Source organism: Pseudophryne corroboree, chromosome 2, assembly GCF_028390025.1.
Source record: "Pseudophryne corroboree isolate aPseCor3 chromosome 2, aPseCor3.hap2, whole genome shotgun sequence".
Taxonomy (NCBI): domain Eukaryota; kingdom Metazoa; phylum Chordata; class Amphibia; order Anura; family Myobatrachidae; genus Pseudophryne; species Pseudophryne corroboree.
Window position 1 is genome coordinate 35,780,916 of NC_086445.1, and position 23,421 is coordinate 35,804,336.

Genomic DNA, 23,421 nt, shown 5'->3' on the forward strand with positions numbered 1-23,421 from the left:
ATTTCCGCCAAATGCGATGATAATGCTTTGCGGTTACATCCTTTCTGGCTTCAATCAAAGTAGGGATGACTTCATCTGGAATGCCTTTTTCCTTCAGGATCCGGCGTTCAACCGCCATGCCGTCAAACGCAGCCGCGGTAACTCTTGAAACAGACAGGGTCCCTGCTGGAGCAGGTCCCTTCTTAGAGGTAGAGGCCACAGGTCCTCTGTAAGCATCTCTTGAAGTTCCGGGTACCAAGTCCTTCTTGGCCAATCCGGAGCCACGAGTATAGTTCTCTCCGTCTTATAATTCTCAGTACCTTGGGTATGAGCGGCAGAGGAGGGAACACATAAACTGACTGGTACACCCACGGCGTTACCAGGGCGTCCACAGCTATCGCCTGAGGGTCCCTTGACCTGGCGCAATGACTTTTTAGTTTTTTGTTGAGGCGGGACGCCATCATATCCACCTTTGGTTTTTCCCAACGGCTTACAATCATGTGGAAAACCTCCGGGTGGAGTCCCCACTCCCCCGGGTGGAGGTCGTGTCTGCTGAGGAAGTCTGCTTCCCAGTTGTCCACACCCGGAATAAACACTGCTGACAGTGCTATCACATGATTTTCCGCCCATCGGAGAATCCTTGCAGCTTCTGCCATTGCCCTCCTGCTTTTTGTGCCGCCCTGCCTGTTTACGTGGGCGACCGCCGTGATGTTGTCCGACTGGATCAACACCGGCTGGTCCTGAAGCAGAGGTCTCGCTTGGCTTAGGGCATTGTAAATGGCCCTTAGCTCCAGGATATTTATGTGAAGTGAGGTTTCCAGGTTTGACCACACTCCCTGAAAATTTCTTCCCTGTGTGACTGCTCCCCAGCCTCGAAGGCTGGCATCCGTGGTCACCAGGACCCAGTCCTGAATGCCGAATCTGCGGCCCTCTAAAAGATGAGCACTCTGCAACCACCACAGGAGAGATACCCTTGTCCTTGGTGACAGGGTTATCCTCTGATGCATCTGAAGATGCGATCCGGACCATTTGTCCAGCAGGTCCCACTAGAAAGTTCTTGCGTGGAATCTGCCGAGTGGAATTGCTTCGTACGAAGCAACCATTTTTCCCAGGACCCTTGTGCATTGATGCACTGATACTTGACCTGGTTTTAGGAGGTTTCTGACTAGATCGGATAACTCCCTGGCTTTCTCCTCCGGGAGAAATACCTTTTTCTGGACTGTGTCCAGAATCATCCCTAGGAACAGAAGACGTGTCGTCGGGATCAGCTGCGATTTTGGAATATTGAGAATCCAACCGTGCTGTCGTAACACTTCTTGAGATAGTGCTACCCCGACTACCAACTGTTCCCTGGATCGCGCCCTTATCAGGAGATCGTCCAAGTACGGGATAATTAAAACTCCCTTCCTTCGAAGGAGTATCATCATTTCGGCCATTACCTTGGTAAAGACCTGCGGTGCCGTGGACAATCCAAACGGCAGCGTTTGGAACTGATAGTGGCAGTTCTGTACCACAAACCTGAGGTACCCTTGGTGAGAAGGGTAAATCGGGACATGCAGGTACGCATCCTTGATGTCCAGAGACACCATGTAATCCCCTTCCTCCAGGCTCGAGATAACCGCTCTGAGTGACTCCATCTTGAATTTGAACTTCTTTATGTAAGTGTTCAATGACTTTAGATTTAAAATGGGTCTCACCGAGCCGTCCGGCTTCGGTACCACAAACATTGTGGAATAATACCCCTTTCCTTGTTGCAGGAGGGGTACCTTGATTATCACCTGCTGGGAATACAGCTTGTGAATAGCTTCTAAGACCGCCTCCCTGTCGGAAAGGAGTCGTCGGTAAGGCAGACTTTAGGAAACGGCGAGGGGGAGACGTCTCGAACTCCAATTTGTACCCCTGAGATACTACCTGAAGGATCCAGGAATCTACTTGTGAGCGAGCCCACTGTGCGCTGAAATTCTTGAGACGGGCCCCCTCCGTCCCTGAGTCCGCCTGTAGAGCCCCAGCGTCATGCTGCGGACTTAGCGGAAGCGGGGGATGACTTCTGTTCCTGGGAACTGGCTGTTTGCTGCAGCCTTTTTCCTCTCCCTCTGCCACGGGGCAGAAAAGAGGAGCCTTTTGCCCGCTTGCCCTTATGGGGCCGAAAGGACTGCGCATGATAATACGATGTCTTCTTTTGCTGAGAGGCGACCTGGGGTAAAAACGTGGATTTCCCAGCCGTTGCCGTGGAAACCAGGTCCGACAGACCTACCCCAAATAACTCCTCTCCTTTATAAGGCAATACTTCCATATGCCTTTTAGAATCGGCATCACCTGACCACTGCCGCGTCCATAACCCTCTTCTGGCGGAAATGGACATAGCACTTACTCGTGATGCCAGTCGGCAAATATCCCTCTGTGCATCACGCATGTATAAAAATGCATCTTTTAAATGCTCTACAGTCAGTAATATACTGTCCCTATCCAGGGTATCAATATTGTCTGTCAGGGAGTCTGACCAAGCCACCCCAGCACTGCACATCCAGGCTGAGGCGATTGCTGGTCGCAGTATAACACCAGTGTGTGTGTGTATATACACTTCAGGATAGTCTCCTGCTTTCTATCAGCAGGATCCTTAAGTGCGGCCGTATCCGGAGACGGTAGTGCCACCTGTTTGGACAAGCGTGTGAGCGCTTTATCCACCCTAGGGGGTGTTTCCCAACGTGCCCTATCCTCTGGCGGGAAAGGGTACATCGCCAATAACTTCCTAGGAATCATTTGTTTTTTATCGGGAGAAACCCACGCTTCATCACACACTTCATTTAATTCCTCAGATGCAGGAAAAACTACAGGTAGTTTTTTCTCACCAAACATAATACCCTTTTTAGTGGTACCTGTGGTATTATCAGAAATGTGTAAAACATTTTTCATTGCCTCAATCATGTAACGTGTGGCCCTACTGGAAGTTACATTTGTCTCCTCGTCGTCGACACTGGAGTCAGTATCTGTGTCGACGTCTGTATCTGCCATCTGAGGTAGCGGGCGTTTTAGAGCCCCTGATGGCCTTTGAGACGCCTGGACAGGCACAAGCTGAGAGGCCGGCTGTCCCATGTCATCAAACTTCTTATGTAAAGAGTTGACACTTTCACGTAATTCCTTCCATAAGCCCATCCACTCAGGTGTCGACCCCCTAGGGGGTGACATCTCCACTACAGGCAATTGCTCCGCCTCCACATCATTTTCCTCTTCATACATGTCGACACAGCCGTACCGACACACAGCACACACACCGGGAATGCTCTGAAAGAGGACAGGACCCCACTAGCCCTTTGGGGAGACAGAGGGAGAGTATGCCAGCACACACCAGAGCGCTATATATACACAGGGATATCACTATATAGAGTGTTTTCCCTTATAGCTGCTATCATCTGTAATACTGCGCCTAATTAGTGCCCCCCCCCTCTCTTTTTTACCCTTTTCTGTAGTGCAGGACTGCAGGGGAGAGTCAGGGAGACGTCCTTCCAGCGGAGCTGTGAGGGAAAATGGCGCCAGTGTGCTGAGGAGAATAGCTCCGCCCCCTTTTCGGCTGACTTTTCTCCCGCTTTTTATGAGAATCTGGCAGGGGTTAATGTACATCCATATAGCCCTGGGGGTTATATGTGATGTATTTTTGCCAGTCAAGGTGTTAATATTGCTGCTCAGGGCGCCCCCCAGCGCCCTGCACCCATCAGTGACCGCAGTGTGAGGTGTGCATGAGGAGCAATGGCGCACAGCTGCAGTGCTGTGCGCTACCTTGATGAAGACTGATGTCTTCTGCCGCCGATTTTCCGGACCTCTTCTTGCTTCTGGCTCTGTAAGGGGGCCGGCGGCGCGGCTCTGGGACCGGACTCCGAGGCTGGGCCTGTGTTCGATCCCTCTGGAGCTAATGGTGTCCAGTAGCCTAAGAAGCCCAAGCTGGCTGCAAGCAGGCAGGTTCGCTTCTTCTCCCCTTAGTCCCTCGATGCAGTGAGCCTGTTGCCAGCAGGTCTCACTGAAAATAAAAAACCTAAAACTAACTTTTTTCTAAGAAGCTCAGGAGAGCCTCCTAGATTGCACCCTGCTCGGTCGGGCACAAAAATCTAACTGAGGCTTGGAGGAGGGTCATGGGGGGAGGAGCCAGTGCACACCAGGTAGTCCTAAAGCTTTCTTTTTGTGCCCAGTCTCCTGCGGAGCCGCTATTCCCCATGGTCCTTACGGAGTTCCCAGCATCCACTAGGACGTCAGAGAAATCATGCTGCACTGCAGGTGGGGCAGCTGTAACATGTGCAGAAAGAGTTAGATTTGGGTGGGTTATATTTTTTCTGTGCATGGTAAATACTGGCTGCTTAATTTCTACACTGCAATTTAGACTTCAATTTGAACACACCCCACCCAAATCTAACTCTCTCTGCACATGTTACATCTGCCCCACCTGCACTGCAGCATGGTTTTGCCCAATTGCTTACTTTTTTGGTTTGCTAATAACTCTGAATAAGGCCCAATGTACAGAAGTGGGGGTGTTCCGTCACATTACTCTCCTACTTTTAGGTACTTAAGTCTTTTTATTTGAAGACAACAGATTTGAGAGCCAAGATGGAGGTACCAAGTAGGGGTGCTCCAATAACTGAAAAAGGAGTTTGGTAGAATGGGGGCTGGGATTGAAGTATATCTGCTTTGCACCTACTTGAAAAAGCTAATTTTCCATTGGCTGTACTGAATTATTTGCATAGGACAAAAGGGGAGGAAGAGACATATAATTTGCCATTCCCTGCGGTGCATGAGAGGAAGCTGCCTACTTTATGAAAAGGCATAAATTTATCTATCGCCTTGAAAATGGTGGAGATTGGGCCCCATCCTATAATCAAAACATCTGCATTTTCAACCTGCCATTTGAACTTTTGGTAAAACCACCATTCTAGATGCACTCAACCAATGGATTAACGTAATTTTCTCTGGCATGGTCCACAAGTTATCCACAGGATAACATTGGGATATGATGAAGCGACAACGGATTTGCACCAATCGGTCAAAGCTTTTCGGCCTCCCAGCATGCAACGGGCCCGTCCATATATCTCCGCCTCCTGGCTCAGGCAAATTAGTTTTTTGTTTGCGGCGGCAGGAGCCGTACCATGGCTATGTTTGCACAAACATTATCCAGTATATCTGATCGGATAATTCCAACTCCTGTACCAGGGATAGGTTACACGATTAACACTTACAAGGGGAAGGGTCGGATTGTATGTCACTTTAACAAGCTTAAAGTGATTACAGTCATTAATTGTGTAGTACACTGTGTAAGTGTTGATTATCATCAGAGGGCTGCTGGTTTTTAGCAGCCCTAAGCTTTCTTATGTTATTTTTTTATAGTCTTGCTATTTTTTCTTGAGTGATCTTTCTAAAAAGCGTCTTATACGTACCTTAGAAAGAGTCGCTCCAACAACTCTCCGCTGGGTCGTGACAGTGCCTACCCATGAGTACAGTGCTGTTTCGGCGGGCGTCTGTGTCGGATATGCTAGCAGGTCCAGCAGACGTTACCAGGCTGTGGCCGGAGCACGGGGAGAAGGTAAGGCATCGGTTCCGCTTACAAGGGGAATATGATCACAGCCGCACTGTTTTGGGAGGAGACTGCCAAACAGTCGCTGACATGGCTGCCACCTTGGGTGCACCAGTGCTAGGCCTTAGGGATCATAGGCTCCAAGAATAGTATGAGGCCGCGATCCCTAGGGTTGATGTCAGCAGTGGGGAGTCAGACGCTCTCCTGGTCGCCCCTCCCCTGGTTCATGACCAGTTTCCTCTGAGTCTCCCACCGTGAAACTGAGTTCTCGCTTCCGTCTGAGATGCTGTATAGGAAGGGGACCCAGTCGCAGCATAGGCGGCTGTGTGACTGGTGCGTCTGTGTTCACTATAGGTTCATGGAGCGGCAGTGTAAAATATTAGCATCTGGATCCACTCAGCGTTCGCAAACGTATTGATCGGTCCTGGAAGTGAGGGGAGTCTCCCTGTATCCCACTCTATTGAGTATGGGTTATACAGCACTAAGTCTCTATCTACCTTTTGAGTACAAAGTTAGATGAGTGCCTATTGCATATGAGTCTGTATACTATTACTGTTGTTTTCTTTCGCTATGCGTCTGAATACAGTATATCGGTCTAAACGTGATTCAGTAATATGTTCTCCTACATACTTGAAATGTATTTGTAGTTGATTATGTTCTCATATTGCTTATTATACTAATGTATAACATGTGACTGCTAGTGTGATTGCTGACTTTACTATATATTCAGTTTTTTTCTATTCCGATCCTCAATGCTGGTGCAAATCAGCAGAGCCTGTTAATAACCAAGGCACCTGTATTTAAACGTCCAAAAACAGTTAAGACTGAGTTTCCTGGGTCAGATCAACTGACTGAAATCATGGAAGAGGCTTGGGCTATGCCCAGTAAGAAGTTTAGAATTCCTAGGAAATGGAATTCCAATTATCCTCTTCCAGCTAGGGATTGTTTAAAGCGGGAGGTGGCCCCCAAAGTAAATACGCATGTGATTCGATTAGTGCAAAAATCTACATTGCCACTGCCTTCAACTTCATTAAATGATGTCACGGATAGGAGAGTGGATGGTTTTTTAAAAAAACCAAAACATTTTTTTCCTGTCTGGGGCAGTCATAAAACCAGCCATGGCTTCAGCTTGGATGGCAAAGGCAGTGGCTGCCCGGGCTGATGCATTGGAAGGGGATCTTTCTATGGCATCTAGAGAGCAAAAATCCCATATAGCACATATAAAACAGGCTGCAATGTTCTTGGAAGAAGCAGCTTTGGATATGGGTACTATTGCCTCCAGGGCATCAGTTTCAACAATAGCCGCTCGCAGAACTGTTTGGCTACGTACGTGGAAAGCTTATTCAGAATCTAAGAAGGTTTTGGAATCTTTGCCTTTTTCTGGAGATATTCTTTTTGGTAAAGAATTGACAGATATTCTGGAGTCAGAAGCAGACTCCAAGAAAGTAAAGTTTCCTTCCACATACAAATTCAAATCTAAAGTTCCAGCTTTTCGTCCATTTCGGTCTCAGGGAAAAGCTAAAGAAAAAAGTGATGGCAAACAGCCCCAATACAACAAGTCTGGTAAGACTAAGAAGCATTGGGCTACCAGAGGACCGGTTGGTAAAACAGAAAGTAAGCCATCAGCCTGATGGTGCGGGCCTCCACCTGAGGGACCCCAGGATGGGGGGCCGACTTCTTCAGTTTGCACAGATCTGGCAGCAGTCTACAACAGATGCCTGGGTGCAGGAAGTAGTAGCTCTAAGTTATGCTTTTGCCTTCAAGAAGCACCCTCCTCGAAGGTTCTATTGTACCAGCCCATCTCGGGTAGAGACGAAGGCCAGGGATTTGCAAAAGGCAGTTCAGAAATTGCTTCAGTCATGAGAAATCATTCCAGTTCCTCCTGCTCAACGAGGACAGGGGTTTTACGCCAACCTGTTTCTAGTTCAGATGCCAAATGGGTCATTCCGACCCATTCTCAATCTCAAGGTGCTGAACCAATACATTTGGGTACCTCGGTTTCATATGGAGACTTTACGTTCCATTATTTTAGCCATGGAGCCAGGGGATTATATGGGATCCCTGGATATCCAGGATGCTTACCTACATGTTCCTATAGCTCGGTCCCATCAATGCTATCTCAGGTTCGCTGCTCCTCCAAGAGCATTTTCAGTTCCAGGCCCTACCTTTTGGGTTAGCTACAGCCCTTAGAGTATTTACCAAAATCATGGTGGTAATGGCAGCTTATCTCCGCCAGCAGGGAATCATTTTTCCATACCTCGACGATCTTTTAATCCTGGCACAGCCTCAGGAATTGCTCCTGTGTCATCTGCAACAGACAATAACGTGTCTGCAGAAGCATGGGTGGCTTATAAATTGGGCAAAATCGACTCACTTGGGGGCTGTACTGGATTCAAGCCTTCAAAGAGTAATTTTACCTCTGAACAAGTTCAGTCAAGGATTCAGGAGCTGCTACACAGTCAAACGATATCCATTCACGCAGCAATGCATGTGATGGGATTGATGGTGTCAACATTCGTCATGGTGGAGTATGCTCAGTTCAAATCGCGGCATCTGCAGCATGTGATCCTTTCCAAATGGAATGGGTTTCATCAGATGATAAAAACGCAAACTATGGTCCTTATGGTGAAAGTAAGGAGGTTGTTAGCCTGGTGGCTACAGACATACCATCTGGACAAAGGGAGACCGTTTTGGATTTCAGATTGGGAAATTCTGACAACATATGCCAGTCTCCAGGGCTGGGGAGCAGTGTCAGGAAGGTTTTGTTTCCAGGGACAATGGATCATGGAAGAAGGTTGCCTGCCAATAAATATATTGGGACTTCGGGACATATACATGGCACTGATTCAGGCAAAGGACATCCTTCGGAGAAAACCAGTTCAGATCCGCTCGGACAATACAACGGCAGTAGCGTACCTCAACCATCAGGGAGGAACTCGCAGCCAAAAAGCTATGTAGGAAGGAAGTCACACACTAAAGTGGGCAGAACTTCATCATCCAGCATTGTCCGCAGTGTTCGTTTCGGGAGTACTAAACTGGGAAGCGGACTTTTAGTCGGCACGCCATTCAGGCAAGTAAATGGGCTCTACACCCGGAGGTCTTCCTGATCCTAGTCGATTAGTGGGGGTTGCCAGATATAGATCTCATGGCGTCCCGTCAGAACAACAAAGTTCTTGCATACGGGTCAAGAACAAATAATCCCAAAGCGATCTTTGTGGATGCCCCGTCAGTGAGATGGGACTTTCATCTGGCCTATGTGTTTCCTCCGTTCACCTTATTACCCATGGTGGTGAGAAAGATAAAACAAGGAAGGGGTGCCGTGATACTAATAGCTCCGGCTTGGCCCAGAAGGCATTGGTACACAGATCTGCAGAGGATGTCGATGGATGCTCCATTCCTACTTCCTCAACGTCCAGATCTACTGACGCAGAGTCCTTGTTATCACAGACATCTGGATCGACTGTCTTTGATGACGTGGCTCTTAAGACCTCTATCCTGAAGTCAAGAGGATTCTCACAACAGGTAATTCAAACAATGCTCAGAGCAAGAAAATCTTCCTCAGCTCGAATTTATCACAGAATATGGCAAGCCTATATTCAAATGGTGCAGTGAACGGAATTTGATCCTAGGTCTTTCATAGCTTCCAGGGTCTTAGCATTCCTTCAGGCAGGAATGGATAAAGGTTTAAGGGTGGCTTCCTTGAGAGTGCAAGTGTCAGCATTGACTGTATGGTTCCAAAAGAAAATTGTCAACCTACAGGATGTGCGCACTTTTTTCCAGGGAATGCTGCGCATTCAACCTCCTTTTGTTCCTCCTACAGTGCCTTGGTATTCAAGTTTAGTCCTAAAGGCTCTTCAAGTTGCCCCATTTGAACCACTTAATAGAGTGGATCTTAAATGGGTGACAGCTAAAGTTCTCTTTCTACTGGCCATGGCTTCAGCTAGAAGAGTGTCATATTTAGGGGCATTGTTATGTAATCCTTTATTTCTGACTTTTTATCCAGATAGAGTGGTTCTCAGAATTAAATCTGGTTATCTTCCTAAGGTGGTGTCTAAATTTCACCTTAATGAAGAAATTGTAGTCCTGGCTTTCCAGGAACCGGGCCTTTCTGCGGGAGATGCATCGCTGGACGTGGTCCGTGCCTTAAGGATCTACGTGGATCGTACCAGTGCCATGAAAAGGACAGATTCTCTCTTCGTTCCCTACGGATTTCACAAGAGAGGATGGCCTGCTGATAAGCAGACACTGGCGAGATGGTTTCGGATGACGATTTCAGAAGCATATTCTCAAGCTGATCTCCCTGTTCCAGCTAATGTCTCTGCTCACTCTACTCATAAGGTAGGTCCATCGTGGGCAGCACAACATGGTGCTTTAGCAGAACAGATATGTAAGGCAGCCACATGGTCTTCCATTAACACATTCATTTGACATTATGCCTTGGCTACCTTTGCCTCTCACGACGCTGAATTCGGGCGAAGGATTCTCCTGTCCAATCAGCAGCATCCCCACCACTAAATTGCTTTGGGAAATCCCAATGTTATCCTGTGGACCCTGCCTGGGAAATATACGTTATGGTAAGAACTTACCGTTGAAAACGGTATTTCTCCAAAGCCCACAGGTTCCACAGGGATCCCACCCTGACGCACCTGATTTGAGGATCCTTTTACTCACTAACCTCTTCCTTCTTGTACTACAGAAGGGTGTGCATGTGTGTTTTTCTCACCTGATTAGGGCTCTACATGATGCTCCTGCCTTGAGCTTTGGAAAACAACTAAATTTGTCTGAGCCAGCAGGCGGGGAAATATGGACGCATGCTGGGAGGCTGAAAAGCTTTGACCGATTGGTGTAAATCTGCTGTCATTTCATCATATCCCAATGTTATCCTGTGGACTTAGGAGAAATACCGTTATTAACGGTAGGTTCTTACCATAACGTATATATTATCATCCTTTAATTATATTGCGCCACAAAGGATCCGCAGCGCCCAATTACAGAGTACATAAATGCATAATCAAACAGGAAAACAGTGACTTACAGACGAATAAAACATAGGACAAGTCCAGGGTAAATAAACAGCTATATCAGCAGATGACACTGACATAAGTATCAGGGTGGCAGAAAACCGCGGGATTCGATGCCGTCAAAGATGTTTTAAGTAAGAGAAGGATAAGCCATGAGCCCTGCTCGTGAGAGCTTACATGAAGAGGAGGGGCAGACATGGGTGACACAGATGGGGCACACGGAGAGCATGGAACGTAGGGTTAAGATGAGATTTGGCTGGGTTCAAACATACAAAAGGATTATAAGTACTAAGAAAGTGTTGATATCCTTTCGCTCTCATAAGCAACTTAATATTATTTTAGGAGAAAAAAAAACAAGTAAAAAAAAAAAAAAAAAACCCCGCGAGCCCCTAAAGTGATCACTTCCGCAATGCGCATTCTTAGATGGATCTATAAGCAGACGCATTCTCTTTCACATGTGCAATTCCTAAGCAGAGAGTTGGCCTACAACTTTAAATGTAGAAGCAACACAAATCCACGTGGTCTGTGATTCGTAAGCCAGTCCTATGATGTACCCCAATGTTTATTCACCTAGAACACAACAGATCCCCCCGCTACAATGTGAATTATCTGGTGACGGAACGCAATTTGAGGTCGTGGAAAAGCAGCGGCCACACTAAGAGCACACGAGCGGCCTCTACCAGGAGTGAGTGCGTTGATGCTTGACAAGGTGGGATCTCTGGCCGAAACGCTGTCCACACTCCGTGCACTTAAACGGCTTCTCACCAGTGTGAATCCGCTGGCGTGTAGTAAGGCCATACCGTCTGGTAAAACATCTCCCGCACTCCAGGCATGAAAATGGCCTCTCCCCGGTGTGAGTCCTCTTATGTGACAGAAGACGTGACCTTTGATGGAGAGGATTTCCCACTGTAACAATGAGACAGTTTGTCCGTAGTGTGACGTCGCTGGAGGAGGGTACGTGCCTTTTTGGAGCTGAAGCAGAGCATCTATACAGATTACTGGCGCTATGTGTTTGCTGATGGGTGAGGAGGGCTGAATGATTAGGGAAACATTGCTGACACTCCGAGCACTGATACGTCTTCTCAGGATAGTGTGAGGAGGCGTGCGGACCTGTTGGGGACAAAAGTACTAACATACTTTAAACCTTCAATACATCAGCAGATGGGTCACGTCAACATGTGCGATTATTATACATATTTGCAAATGTCTTCGTACATCTTTGCTGCAGTCACGCCAAACAGCCCCTCTTGGCGCGCTAGGTCGCGTGTGAATTCTCTAGCATTCAGAGTCTTTCTTGCTCCATTTTTGCAGGGAAAATGCATATTAGTCATAATGCGACTGGTCTTTGCAAAGATGACTGCAGGCAACAAATCACCAAGACAGGGCACAGATAAAACATCCCTGGAACCCTGAAGATGAACTGAGGACAACTTGGATCCTTTCCCAAATGATCTTCACATCCGATGTAGTGCCGTAGTGTCCTGGTTACGTTACTTCTGGCATCATTGTAAGATGGGCTCATATATTACACCTCTACCTCCACTGGATGTAATAATATTCTAGTGTAACTTTTGTCTCTTTGTTTATCTCTGTTATTTTCAAAAATATATTTTCATAGGTTTCCTTTAGAATTGTCCAGTTTAGCACCAAATACAGAAATTATCTTTGGAATCTGATGTAGAAGCCTGGAAGTAACGACGCATCCCCAGGTCTGTAACCATAGTCCTGTCCTGGCCCAGTGGGAGAGGTGGCTGTTCCTGAAACATCTCTGGCAGAATCCACTTAGGAGCCAGTGGTGGAGGCCGCTGCCTTAGTGCTACAAGTCTGGGACCTCTTCCCTGGGAGTCGTAGTCCTCAACTGAATCTCCAGTTGGCTTATCCAGATCCAAAATGACCTGGCTACATAACTAGAGCTGAAAAAATGTTTCAAGAGTAGAGATGCTGTTACTTCAGTATTTACTAATTATTCTATACAAGTATCCTCAACAGTAAATGAAGATCCAAACACCACCAACCTGCAGTAGGGTTCAGATTACTACATGTCCTACTGGAATCCCCCTGTCTGCTCTCCGTCCCCGATGAGCGGCCGGTGGGGAATTCCTGTCCATAGGAAGGGGGGGGCAGGACAATATCTCTATTGTGCGCGCCGTCCTAGAGATAACCTGGAGAAACCACCTAAACGTAGCAGTCATCTGAGTGATGCCGTGTAGCAGTGTGAGAGCCTCTGCTGTAAGGTCACCTATAGCCATTTCTGTATCTGTCCTTGCACCTCACATACTGCCCCCTACAGCCGGAATCGCGGCCTCTCATCATTACATGCGACCAGAGGAGCAGCCGATCCCTCTCATACCCGACGGTCAGACATCTATTCTCCCTAACATATTACAGAACAGGGAGCTGCAATAGGAGCGTCTCACACCCAGAACAGCCGCCGTGCACAGTCTATGATCTCCCATTCTGTCCGGCAATGTGATAGATGTAACATTATAGAAGAGAGAACATCACTGACCTGCACTGGACTCTGGGAGGAATTCCTGCAGCCCCCGATGATCACCAGCATCCAGCTCTACACCGGCCTCAGTTCCTGTGTATGACAATAAGCAGACAGTGTTACACACAGACACACATAGGCAGAGACAGAAGGGGCAGTGTCTCTGTGTAGTAGTCATTATTCCCATATGTTACACTGACAGTGACAGGAGGAATATCCGGCCATACATGTTCCCATATGTTACACTGACAGTGACAGGAGGAATATCCGGCCACACGTGTTCCCATATGTTACACTGACAGTGACAGGAGGAATATCCGGCCACACGTGTTCCCATATGTTACACTGACAGTGACAGGAGGAATATCCGGCCACACGTGTTCCCATATGTTACACTGACAGTGACAGGAGGAATATCCGGCCATACGTGTTCCCATATGTTACACTGACAGTGACAGGAGGAATATCCGGCTACACGTGTTCCCATATGTTACACTGACAGTGACAGGAGGAATATCCGGCCATACGTGTTCCCATATGTTACACTGACAGGAGGAATATCCGGCCACACGTGTTCCCATATGTTACACTGACAGTGACAGGAGGAATATCCGGCCACACGTGTTCCCATATGTTACACTGACAGTGACAGGAGGAATATCCGGCCACACGTGTTCCCATATGTTACACTGACAGGAGGAATATCCGGCCACACGTGTTCCCATATGTTACACTGACAGTGACAGGAGGAATATCCGGCCACACGTGTTCCCATATGTTACACTGACAGTGACAGGAGGAATATCCGGCCACACGTGTTCCCATATGTTACACTGACAGTGACAGGAGGAATATCCGGCTACACGTGTTCCCATATGTTACACTGACAGTGACAGGAGGAATATCCGGCCATACGTGTTCCCATATGTTACACTGACAGGAGGAATATCCGGCCACACGTGTTCCCATATGTTACACTGACAGTGACAGGAGGAATATCCGGCCACACGTGTTCCCATATGTTACACTGACAGTGACAGGAGGAATATCCGGCCACACGTGTTCCCATATGTTACACTGACAGTGACAGGAGGAATATCCGGCCACACGTGTTCCCATATGTTACACTGACAGTGACAGGAGGAATATCCGGCCACACGTGTTCCCATATGTTACACTGACAGTGACAGGAGGAATATCCGGCCACACGTGTTCCCATATGTTACACTGACAGTGACAGGAGGAATATCCGGCCACACGTGTTCCCATATGTTACACTGACAGTGACAGGAGGAATATCCGGCCACACGTGTTCCCATATGTTACACTGACAGTGACAGGAGGAATATCCGGCCACACGTGTTCCCATATGTTACACTGACAGTGACAGGAGGAATATCCGGCCACACGTGTTCCCATATGTTACACTGACAGTGACAGGAGGAATATCCGGCCACACGTGTTCCCATATGTTACACTGACAGTGACAGGAGGAATATCCGGCCACACGTGTTCCCATATGTTACACTGACAGTGACAGGAGGAATATCCGGCCACACGTGTTCCCATATGTTACACTGACAGTAACAGGAGGAATATCCGGCCACACGTGTTCCCATATGTTACACTGACAGTGAAAGGAGGAATATCCGGCCACACGTGTTCCCATATGTTACACTGACAGTGACAGGAGGAATATCCGGCCACACGGGTTCCCATATGTTACACTGACAGTGACAGGAGGAATATCCGGCCACACGTGTTCCCATATGTTACACTGACAGTGACAGGAGGAATATCCGGCCACACGTGTTCCCATATGTTACACTGACAGTAACAGGAGGAATATCCGGCCACACGTGTTCCCATATGTTACACTGACAGTGAAAGGAGGAATATCCGGCCACACGTGTTCCCATATGTTACACTGACAGTGACAGGAGGAATATCCGGCCACACGTGTTCCCATATGTTACACTGACAGTAACAGGAGGAATATCCGGCCACACGTGTTCCCATATGTTACACTGACAGTGAAAGGAGGAATATCCGGCCACACGTGTTCCCATATGTTACACTGACAGTGACAGGAGGAATATCCGGCCACACGTGTTCCCATATGTTACACTGACAGTGACAGGAGGAATATCCGGCCACACGTGTTCCCATATGTTACACTGACAGTGACAGGAGGAATATCCGGCCACACGTGTTCCCATATGTTACACTGACAGTGAAAGGAGGAATATCCGGCCATACGTGTTGGCCACAGACAGTGTCTCTCTCACATACTTACTCTTCCTTACACCACTGTATCATATAGCGGTAATATCCAAATGAAGTATTACGTAAGAACAATTACCGGTCACCATAGCGATGAATATCTCAGTCCTAGCGACTAGATATATTGGAGGAAGTACAGCAGCCCCAGCAGTATAGGTGTCAGTCCCACTTACAACAAGGGAAAATGGGCTTGCTATTTTTAAGTTTTGTGGGGGGGATGGGGGGGTTTGGCCAGCCGCAATTTTCTTCTGCATTTTTTATTTTTTTACTCCCAAATGCATCACAGCACGGCCGGGTCCTATGTGGCACGGAGAGAGGGAGGTCTGTGATGTGCTGCAAAAGTGGACTCTTCCATCTCTACCATAAAAGAGGGTGGAGGTTGATAAGGTTCCTCCCATTTCTTGCATGCATAACCGAGAAGAGACCCCCCTCCCTGATAAGTATGCACCAATTGTCCCAGTCAGAGACAGGAAAGGGACAGGTATAACCTACATGGGAATACATTCTCAACCTTGGTAAATCATCTACAGGATCAGGGTTAGTCTTCTGTACAGAAAGTGAGATATAGGGAATATACTACAGACAGTCTGCCTCATATTGGTCTCCGGATCACGCTGTTCGCCAATTTCCCACAAGTCTCTCAGGTCCCACACACTCTATAGGCAGGGAGAACAAGCCACTCAATTACTATATATATATATATATATATATATATATATATATATATATATATATATATATATATATATATATATATACACATACACATACATACATATATATACACACACACACACACACACACACATATATATATTTTTAATTTATTTATTTTTTAGGGATGAACCGAACACCCCCAAACCTAGGGGATCTGGCGCGATCTGAGCCACAGCTCGGATCTCCCTGACTGCCCCGGATCCCCAATCGAGGCAAATCCTCAGAATCTCGCTGTGGAATACTGAGGTTTTGCCTCAGACACCGGTCTCCATAGTAACCTATGGAAGACTGAGAGAGCCATCTGTCACGGCTCTCAGCCAATCAGCGTGTCCCCATAGGCTACAATGGCTAAGAGGGATGCCCCCACAGCACTAATAGCACCGCCGCCCGCACTGCCGACGCTCCTTCACTGCCGACACCCCCGCAATGGGGACACTGCCAGCACTCCTGCACTGAGGACACCTCCCGCACTGCCGGCACCCTTCACTGAGGACACTTCCGGCGCTCCCACACTGCCGACACTGCACTGATTACACCTCCAGCAGTCCGGCATTGCTAACACTGCTAGCACTACTGCATTGAGGACACCATCGGCACTCCCGCACTGCCAACATCGCTGGCACCCCCTGCACTGAGGACCCCTCCGGCACTCCCGCAATTGCAGACACTGCAGGCACCTCTGCTCTGCCGACACCGCTGGCACCCCTACACTGCGGACACCGCTGGCACCCCTACACTGCCGGCACCACTGCACTGAGGACACCACTGGCACCCTTGCACTGATAACACTGCTGGCATCACCGCACTGAGGACACAGCTGGAACCCTTGCACTGCTCCGTTTCTAGGGAGGAGACAGAGCATTACGGGGAGGCGCGGATGGGGGGCGGAGTCGGCCGAACGGGGACGTGTCGGGGGCATGATCGCGGCGGCTGCGTGACGTCACACGCAGCTGCTTTGATGGGTAAGACAGCGCTGGGTCTCCTGCGGGCGGGAGGCATCAAGATTTTTACAATGAAGTAGAAATTGCGAAGCGCTCACAATTTCTGCTTCATCAATGGGGGGAGGCGCCGGTCAGCATGCTGGGTGACACTGCCCTGCATTGGGCGACCCCCAGCATGCTAGGAAAAGAATAGCAAATTCTGCCGATTATCCTTACTGAAATAGCCTCTATATCCAACACACACTCCGACCTGCACTGTATCCAACCCAAACTGTATGCGTTCTACATTATATACAACCCAAAATGATTTCCACCTACACTGTATCCGCCTGCACTGTATCTGACCCACACTGTAACCTGCATTGTATCCGACTTGCTTTGTATCCAACCTGCACTGTATCCTGGTCAATATTTAACTGTGTGTCCCAAAGTATTCTGCACTGTACTACGCAGGTACGGAATACTGTTTTTTGTGATTGGGGAGAATTTGGGGAGCTGCTTGACAAAATGGCTGATTGATCTGGGCTTTACATGGGCACAGAGTGCCAGTCATCAGTGAGCCAGGGCCCCCAGGAGGGAGGTACATCAATGTCTGCTGTTGCTATTTTAAACATAGTTTCATTATTTTTCTTTGCTGTTTGGCAACTACTTTAGAGCAGTGATATTGTACACACGATTCTCAGGAAATGTCTGTGTTGGATTGTTTTCTATTGATAGTACTTGTGAGTTGGTTTGATTGGTTATTGCTAATACAGCACTAATTTGTAAAACATTTTTAAACAGAAATAACTGCCGTGTGTTTGTGCCGCTGCTCTGCTGCTTAGTTTAGCCAGCCAGGCTTTGGCCTATGTTGGTGAACAATATTGTGATGTATGAATTGGTCAAAATTGAGTGTTATTGAGGTTAATAATACTGTAGATACAAAAATACCTCCAAATTCTGTGATTTAGCTGTTTTGATGATGTTTTCGAAAAGATCCAAAACCAAAATAAATCCAGATCAAAACACGAAAGGAGATCCAGATCCAAAATCAAAACCCGAGAAATGTCCAGTGCACATCTCTAATTAATATAATAAGAATTTACTCACCGGTAATTCTATTTCTCGTAGTCCGTAGTGGATGCTGGGAACTCCGAAAGGACCATGGGGAATAGCGGGCTCCGAAGGAGGCTGGGCACTCTAGAAAGATTTATGACTACCTGGTGTGCACTGGCTCCTCCCACTATGACCCTCCTCCAAGCCTCAGTTAGGACACTGTGCCCGGACGAGCGTACACAATAAGGAAGGATTTTGAATCCCGGGGTAAGACTCATACCAGCCACACCAATCACACCGTATAACTCGTGATATTATACCCAGTTAACAGTATGAAACAATTGAGCCTCTCAACAGATGGCTCAACAATAACCCGATGTAGTTAACAATAACTATGTACAAGTATTGCAGATAAACCGCACTTGGGATGGGCGCCCAGCATCCACTACGGACTACGAGAAAATAAGAATTTACTTACCGATAATTCTATTTCTCGTAGTCCGTAGTGGATGCTGGGAACTCCGTAAGGACCATGGGGAATAGCGGCTCCGCAGGAGACTGGGCACAAAAGTAAAAGCTTTAGGACTACCTGGTGTGCACTGGCTCCTCCCCCTATGACCCTCCTCCAAGCCTCAGTTAGGATACTGTGCCCGGACGAGCGTACACAATAAGGAAGGATATTGAATCCCGGGTAAGACTCATACCAGCCACACCAATCACACCGTACAACCTATGATCTGAACCCAGTTAACAGCATGATAACAGAGGAGCCTCTGAAAAGATGGCTCACAACAATAATAACCCGATTTTTGTAACAATAACTATGTACAAGCATTGCAGACAATCCGCACTTGGGATGGGCGCCCAGCATCCACTACGGACTACGAGAAATAGAATTATCGGTAAGTAAATTCTTATTTTCTCTGACGTCCTAGTGGATGCTGGGAACTCCGTAAGGACCATGGGGATTATACCAAAGCTCCCAAACGGGCGGGAGAGTGCGGATGACTCTGCAGCACCGAATGAGAGAACTCCAGGTCCTCCTCAGCCAGGGTATCAAATTTGTAGAATTTAGCAAACGTGTTTGCCCCTGACCAAGTAGCTGCTCGGCAAAGTTGTAAAGCCGAGACCCCTCGGGCAGCCGCCCAAGATGAGCCCACTTTCCTTGTGGAATGGGCTTTTACAGATTTTGGCTGTGGCAGGCCTGCCACAGAATGTGCAAGCTGAATTGTACTACAAATCCAACGAGCAATAGTCTGCTTAGAAGCAGGAGCACCCAGCTTGTTGGGTGCATACAGGATAAACAGCGAGTCAGATTTTCTGACTCCAGCCGTCCTGGAAACATATATTTTTAGGGCCCTGACTACGTCCAGCAACTTGGAGTCCTCCAAGTCCCTAGTAGCCGCAGGCACCACAATAGGCTGGTTCAAGTGGAATGCTGAAACCACCTTAGGGAGAAATTGAGGACGAGTCCTCAATTCTGCCCTGTCCGTATGAAAAATTAGGTAAGGGCTTTTATAGGATAAAGCCGCCAATTCTGAGACACGCCTGGCTGAAGCCAGGGCTAACAGCATTACCACCTTCCATGTGAGATATTTTAAGTCCACAGTGGAAAGTGGTTCAAACCAATGTGATTTTAGGAATCCCAAAACTACATTGAGATCCCAAGGTGCCACTGGAGGCACAAAAGGAGGTTGTATATGCAGTACCCCCTTGACAAACGTCTGTACTTCAGGAACTGAAGCCAGTTCTTTTTGGAAGAAAATCGACAGGGCCGAAATTTGAACCTTAATGGACCCTAATTTTAGGCCCATAGACAGTACTGTTTGCAGGAAATGCAGGAAACGACCCAGTTGAAATTCCTCTGTAGGGGCCTTCCTGGCCTCGCACCACGCAACATATTTACGCCAAATACGGTGATAATGTTGTACGGTTACATCCTTCCTGGCTTTGATCAGGGTAGGGATGACTTCATCCGGAATGCCTTTTTCCTTCAGGATCCGGCGTTCAACCGCCATGCCGTCAAACGCAGCCGCGGTAAGTCTTGGAACAGACAGGGACCCTGCTGGAGCAGGTCCTTTCTTAGAGGTAGAGGCCACGGGTCCTCTGTGAGCATCTCTTGAAGTTCCGGGTACCAAGTCCTTCTTGGCCAATCCGGAGCCACGAGTATTCCTTACTCCTCTCCTTCTTATGATCCTCAGTACCTTGGGTATGAGAGGCAGAGGAGGGAACACATACACTGACTAATACACCCATGGTGTTACCAGAGCGTCCACAGCTATTGCCTGAGGGTCCCTTGACCTGGCGCAATACCGGTCTAGTTTTTTGTTGAGGCGGGACGCCATCATGTCCACCCTTGGTTTTTCCCAACGGTTCACAATCATGTGGAAGACTTCTGGGTGAAGTCCCCACTCCCCCGGGTGGAGGTCGTGTCTGCTGAGGAAGTCTGCTTCCCAGTTGTCCACTCCCGGAATGAACACTGCTGACAGTGCTATCACATGATTTTCTGCCCAGCGAAGAATCCTTGCAACTTCTGTCATTGCCCTCCTGCTTCTTGTGCTGCCCTGTCTGTTTACGTGGGCGACTGCCGTGATGTTGTCCGACTGGATCAGCACCGGCTGACCTTGAAGCAGAGGTCTTGCTAGGCTCAGAGCATTGTAGATGGCTCTTAGCTCCAGGATATTTATGTGAAGTGAAGTCTCCAGGCTTGACCACAAGCCCTGAAAATTTTTTCCCTGTGTGACTGCTCCCCAGCCTCTCAGGCTGGCATCCGTGGTCACCAGGACCCAGTCCTGAATGCCGAATCTGCGGCCCTCTAGAAGATGAGCACTCTGCAACCACCACAGGAGAGACACTCTTGTCCTTGGAGACAAGAGTATCCGCTGATGCATCTGAAGATGCGACCCGGACCATTTGTCTAGCAGATCCCACTGGAAAGTTCTTGCGTGGAATCTGCCGAATGGGATTGCTTCGTAAGAAGCCACCATTTTTCCCAGAACCCTTGTGCATTGATGCACTGAGACTTGGCCTGGTTTTAGGAGCTTTCTGACTAGTTCGGATAACTCCCTGGCTTTCTCCTCCGGGAGAAACACCTTTTTCTGGACTGTGTCCAGGATCATCCCTAGGAATAGAAGTCGTGTCGTCGGGATCAGCTGCGATTTTGGAATATTGAGAATCCAACCGTGCTGGCGCAGCACTATCTGAGATAGTGCTACCCCGACTTCCAACTGTTCCCTGGATCTTGCCCTTATCAGGAGATCGTCCAAGTAAGGGATAACTAAAACTCCCTTCCTTCGAAGGAGTATCATCATTTCGGCCATTACCTTGGTAAAGACCCGGGGTGCCGTGGACAATCCAAACGGCAGCGTCTGAAACTGATAGTGACAGTTCTGTACCACAAACCTGAGGTACCCTTGGTGAGAAGGGTAAATTGGGACATGTAGGTAAGCATCTTTGATGTCCAGAGACACCATATAGTCCCCTTCTTCCAGGTTTGCAATCACTGCTCTGAGTGACTCCATCTTGAATTTGAACCTTTGTATGTAAGTGTTCAAGGATTTCAGGTTTAAAATTGGTCTCACCGAGCCGTCCGGCTTCGGTACCACAAATAGTGTGGAATAGTACCCCTTTCCCTGTTGTAGGAGGGGTACCTTGATTATCACCTGCTGGGAATACAGCTTGTGAATGGCTTCCAATACTGACTCCCTGTCTGAGGGAGACGTCGGTAAAGCAGACTTTAGAAAACGGCGAGGGGGAGACGTCTCGAATTCCAATTTGTACCCCTGAGATACCACCTGAAGGATCCAGGGGTCCACTTGCGAGTGGGCCCACTGCGCACTGAACTTCTTGAGACGGGCCCCCACCGTGCCCGAGTCCGCTTGTAAAGCCCCAGCGTTATGCTGAGGACTTTGCGGAAGCGGGAGAGGGCTTTTGTTCCTGGGAACTGGCTGTTTGTTGCAGCCTTTTTCCTCTCCCTCTGCCACGGGGCAGAAATGAGGCGCCTTTTGCCCGCTTGCCCTTATGGGGCCGAAAGGACTGCGCCTGATAATATGGCGTCTTCTTAGGTTGAGAAGCTACCTGGGGTAAAAATGTGGATTTTCCAGCAGTTGCCGTGGCTACCAGGTCAGATAGACCTACCCCAAATAACTCCTCCCCCTTATAAGGCAATACTTCCATGTGCCTTTTAGAATCCGCATCACCTGACCACTGCCGCGTCCATAAACCTCTTCTTGCAGAAATGGACAGCGCGCTAACTCTTGATGCCAGTCGGCAAATATCCCTCTGTGCATCACGCATATATAGAAATGCATCCTTCAAATGCTCTATAGTCAATAATATACTGTCCCTATCCAGGGTATCAATATTTTCAGTCAGGGAATCCGACCACGCCAGGCCCGCACTGCACATCCAGGCTGAGGCTATTGCTGGTCGCAGTATAACACCCGTGTGAGAGTATATACATTTTAGAATATTCTCCAGCTTTCTATCGGCAGGTTCCTTTAAGGCGGCCGTATCAGGAGAGGGTAGTGCTACCTGTTTTGACAAGCGTGTGAGCGCTTTATCCACCCTAGGGGGTGTTTCCCAACGTGCCCTATCCTCTGGCGGGAAAGGGTACGATGCCAATAACCTTTTAGGAATTATCAGTTTTTTATCGGGGGAAACCCACGCCTCATCACACACTTCATTTAATTCCTCGGAAACAGGAAAAACTACAGGCAGTTTTTTCTCACCAAACATAATACCCTTCTTAGTGGTACTTGTATTATCAGATATATGCAATACATTTTTCATTGCTTCAATCATGTAACGTGTGGCCCTAGTGGAAGTCACGTTTGTCTCCTCATCATCGACACTGGAGTCAGTATCCGTGTCTGTGTCTGCCATCTGAGGTAACGGGCGTTTTAAAGCCCCTGATGGCGTTTGAGACCCCTGGACAGGCACAAGCTGATTAGCCGGCTGTCTCATGTCGTCAACTGTCTGTCTTAAGGAGCTGACACTGTCACGCAGTTCCTTCCACAAGCTCATCCACTCAGGTGTCGACTCCCTAGGGGGTGACAACTGTATAATAGGCAATTGCTCCGCTTCCATCTCATTTTCCTCCTCAAACATGTCGACACAATCGTACCGACACACCGCACACACACAGGGAATGCTCTGATAGAGGACAGGACCCCACTAGCCCTTTGGGGAGACAGAGGGAGAGTATGCCAGCACACACCAGAGCGCTATATATATACAGGAATACCACTATCAAGTGTGTTTTTCCTTTATAGCTGCTGTTAATATAAAATTGCGCCAAATAAGTGCCCCCCCTCTCTTTTTTACCCTTTTCTGTAGTGCAGGACTGCAGGGGAGAGTCAGGGAGACGTCCTTCCAGCGGAGCTGTGATGGAAAATGGCG

At 48.1% G+C, this 23,421-nt stretch overlaps 1 protein-coding gene across 12 annotated transcripts in view; it reads right to left on the reverse strand.

Moving 5' to 3' along the window:
* The window catches only part of LOC134995568 (oocyte zinc finger protein XlCOF7.1-like), a 105,833-nt gene that overhangs the window by 47,175 nt on the left and 35,237 nt on the right, over positions 1-23,421 (reverse strand). For 9 of the 12 annotated variants that reach the window (XM_063951113.1, XM_063951120.1, XM_063951111.1 and 6 more), the window contains one exon: positions 13,064-13,138. The exons of 1 other annotated variant lie outside the window; for it this stretch is intronic. In XM_063951113.1, coding sequence (XP_063807183.1) covers positions 13,064-13,138 — 75 coding nt within the window. Of the gene's footprint in view, positions 1-11,215; positions 11,665-13,063; positions 13,139-23,421 lie in introns of those variants that run through there. 2 more of the 12 variants (XM_063951117.1, XM_063951119.1) reach the window with 2 other exon arrangements.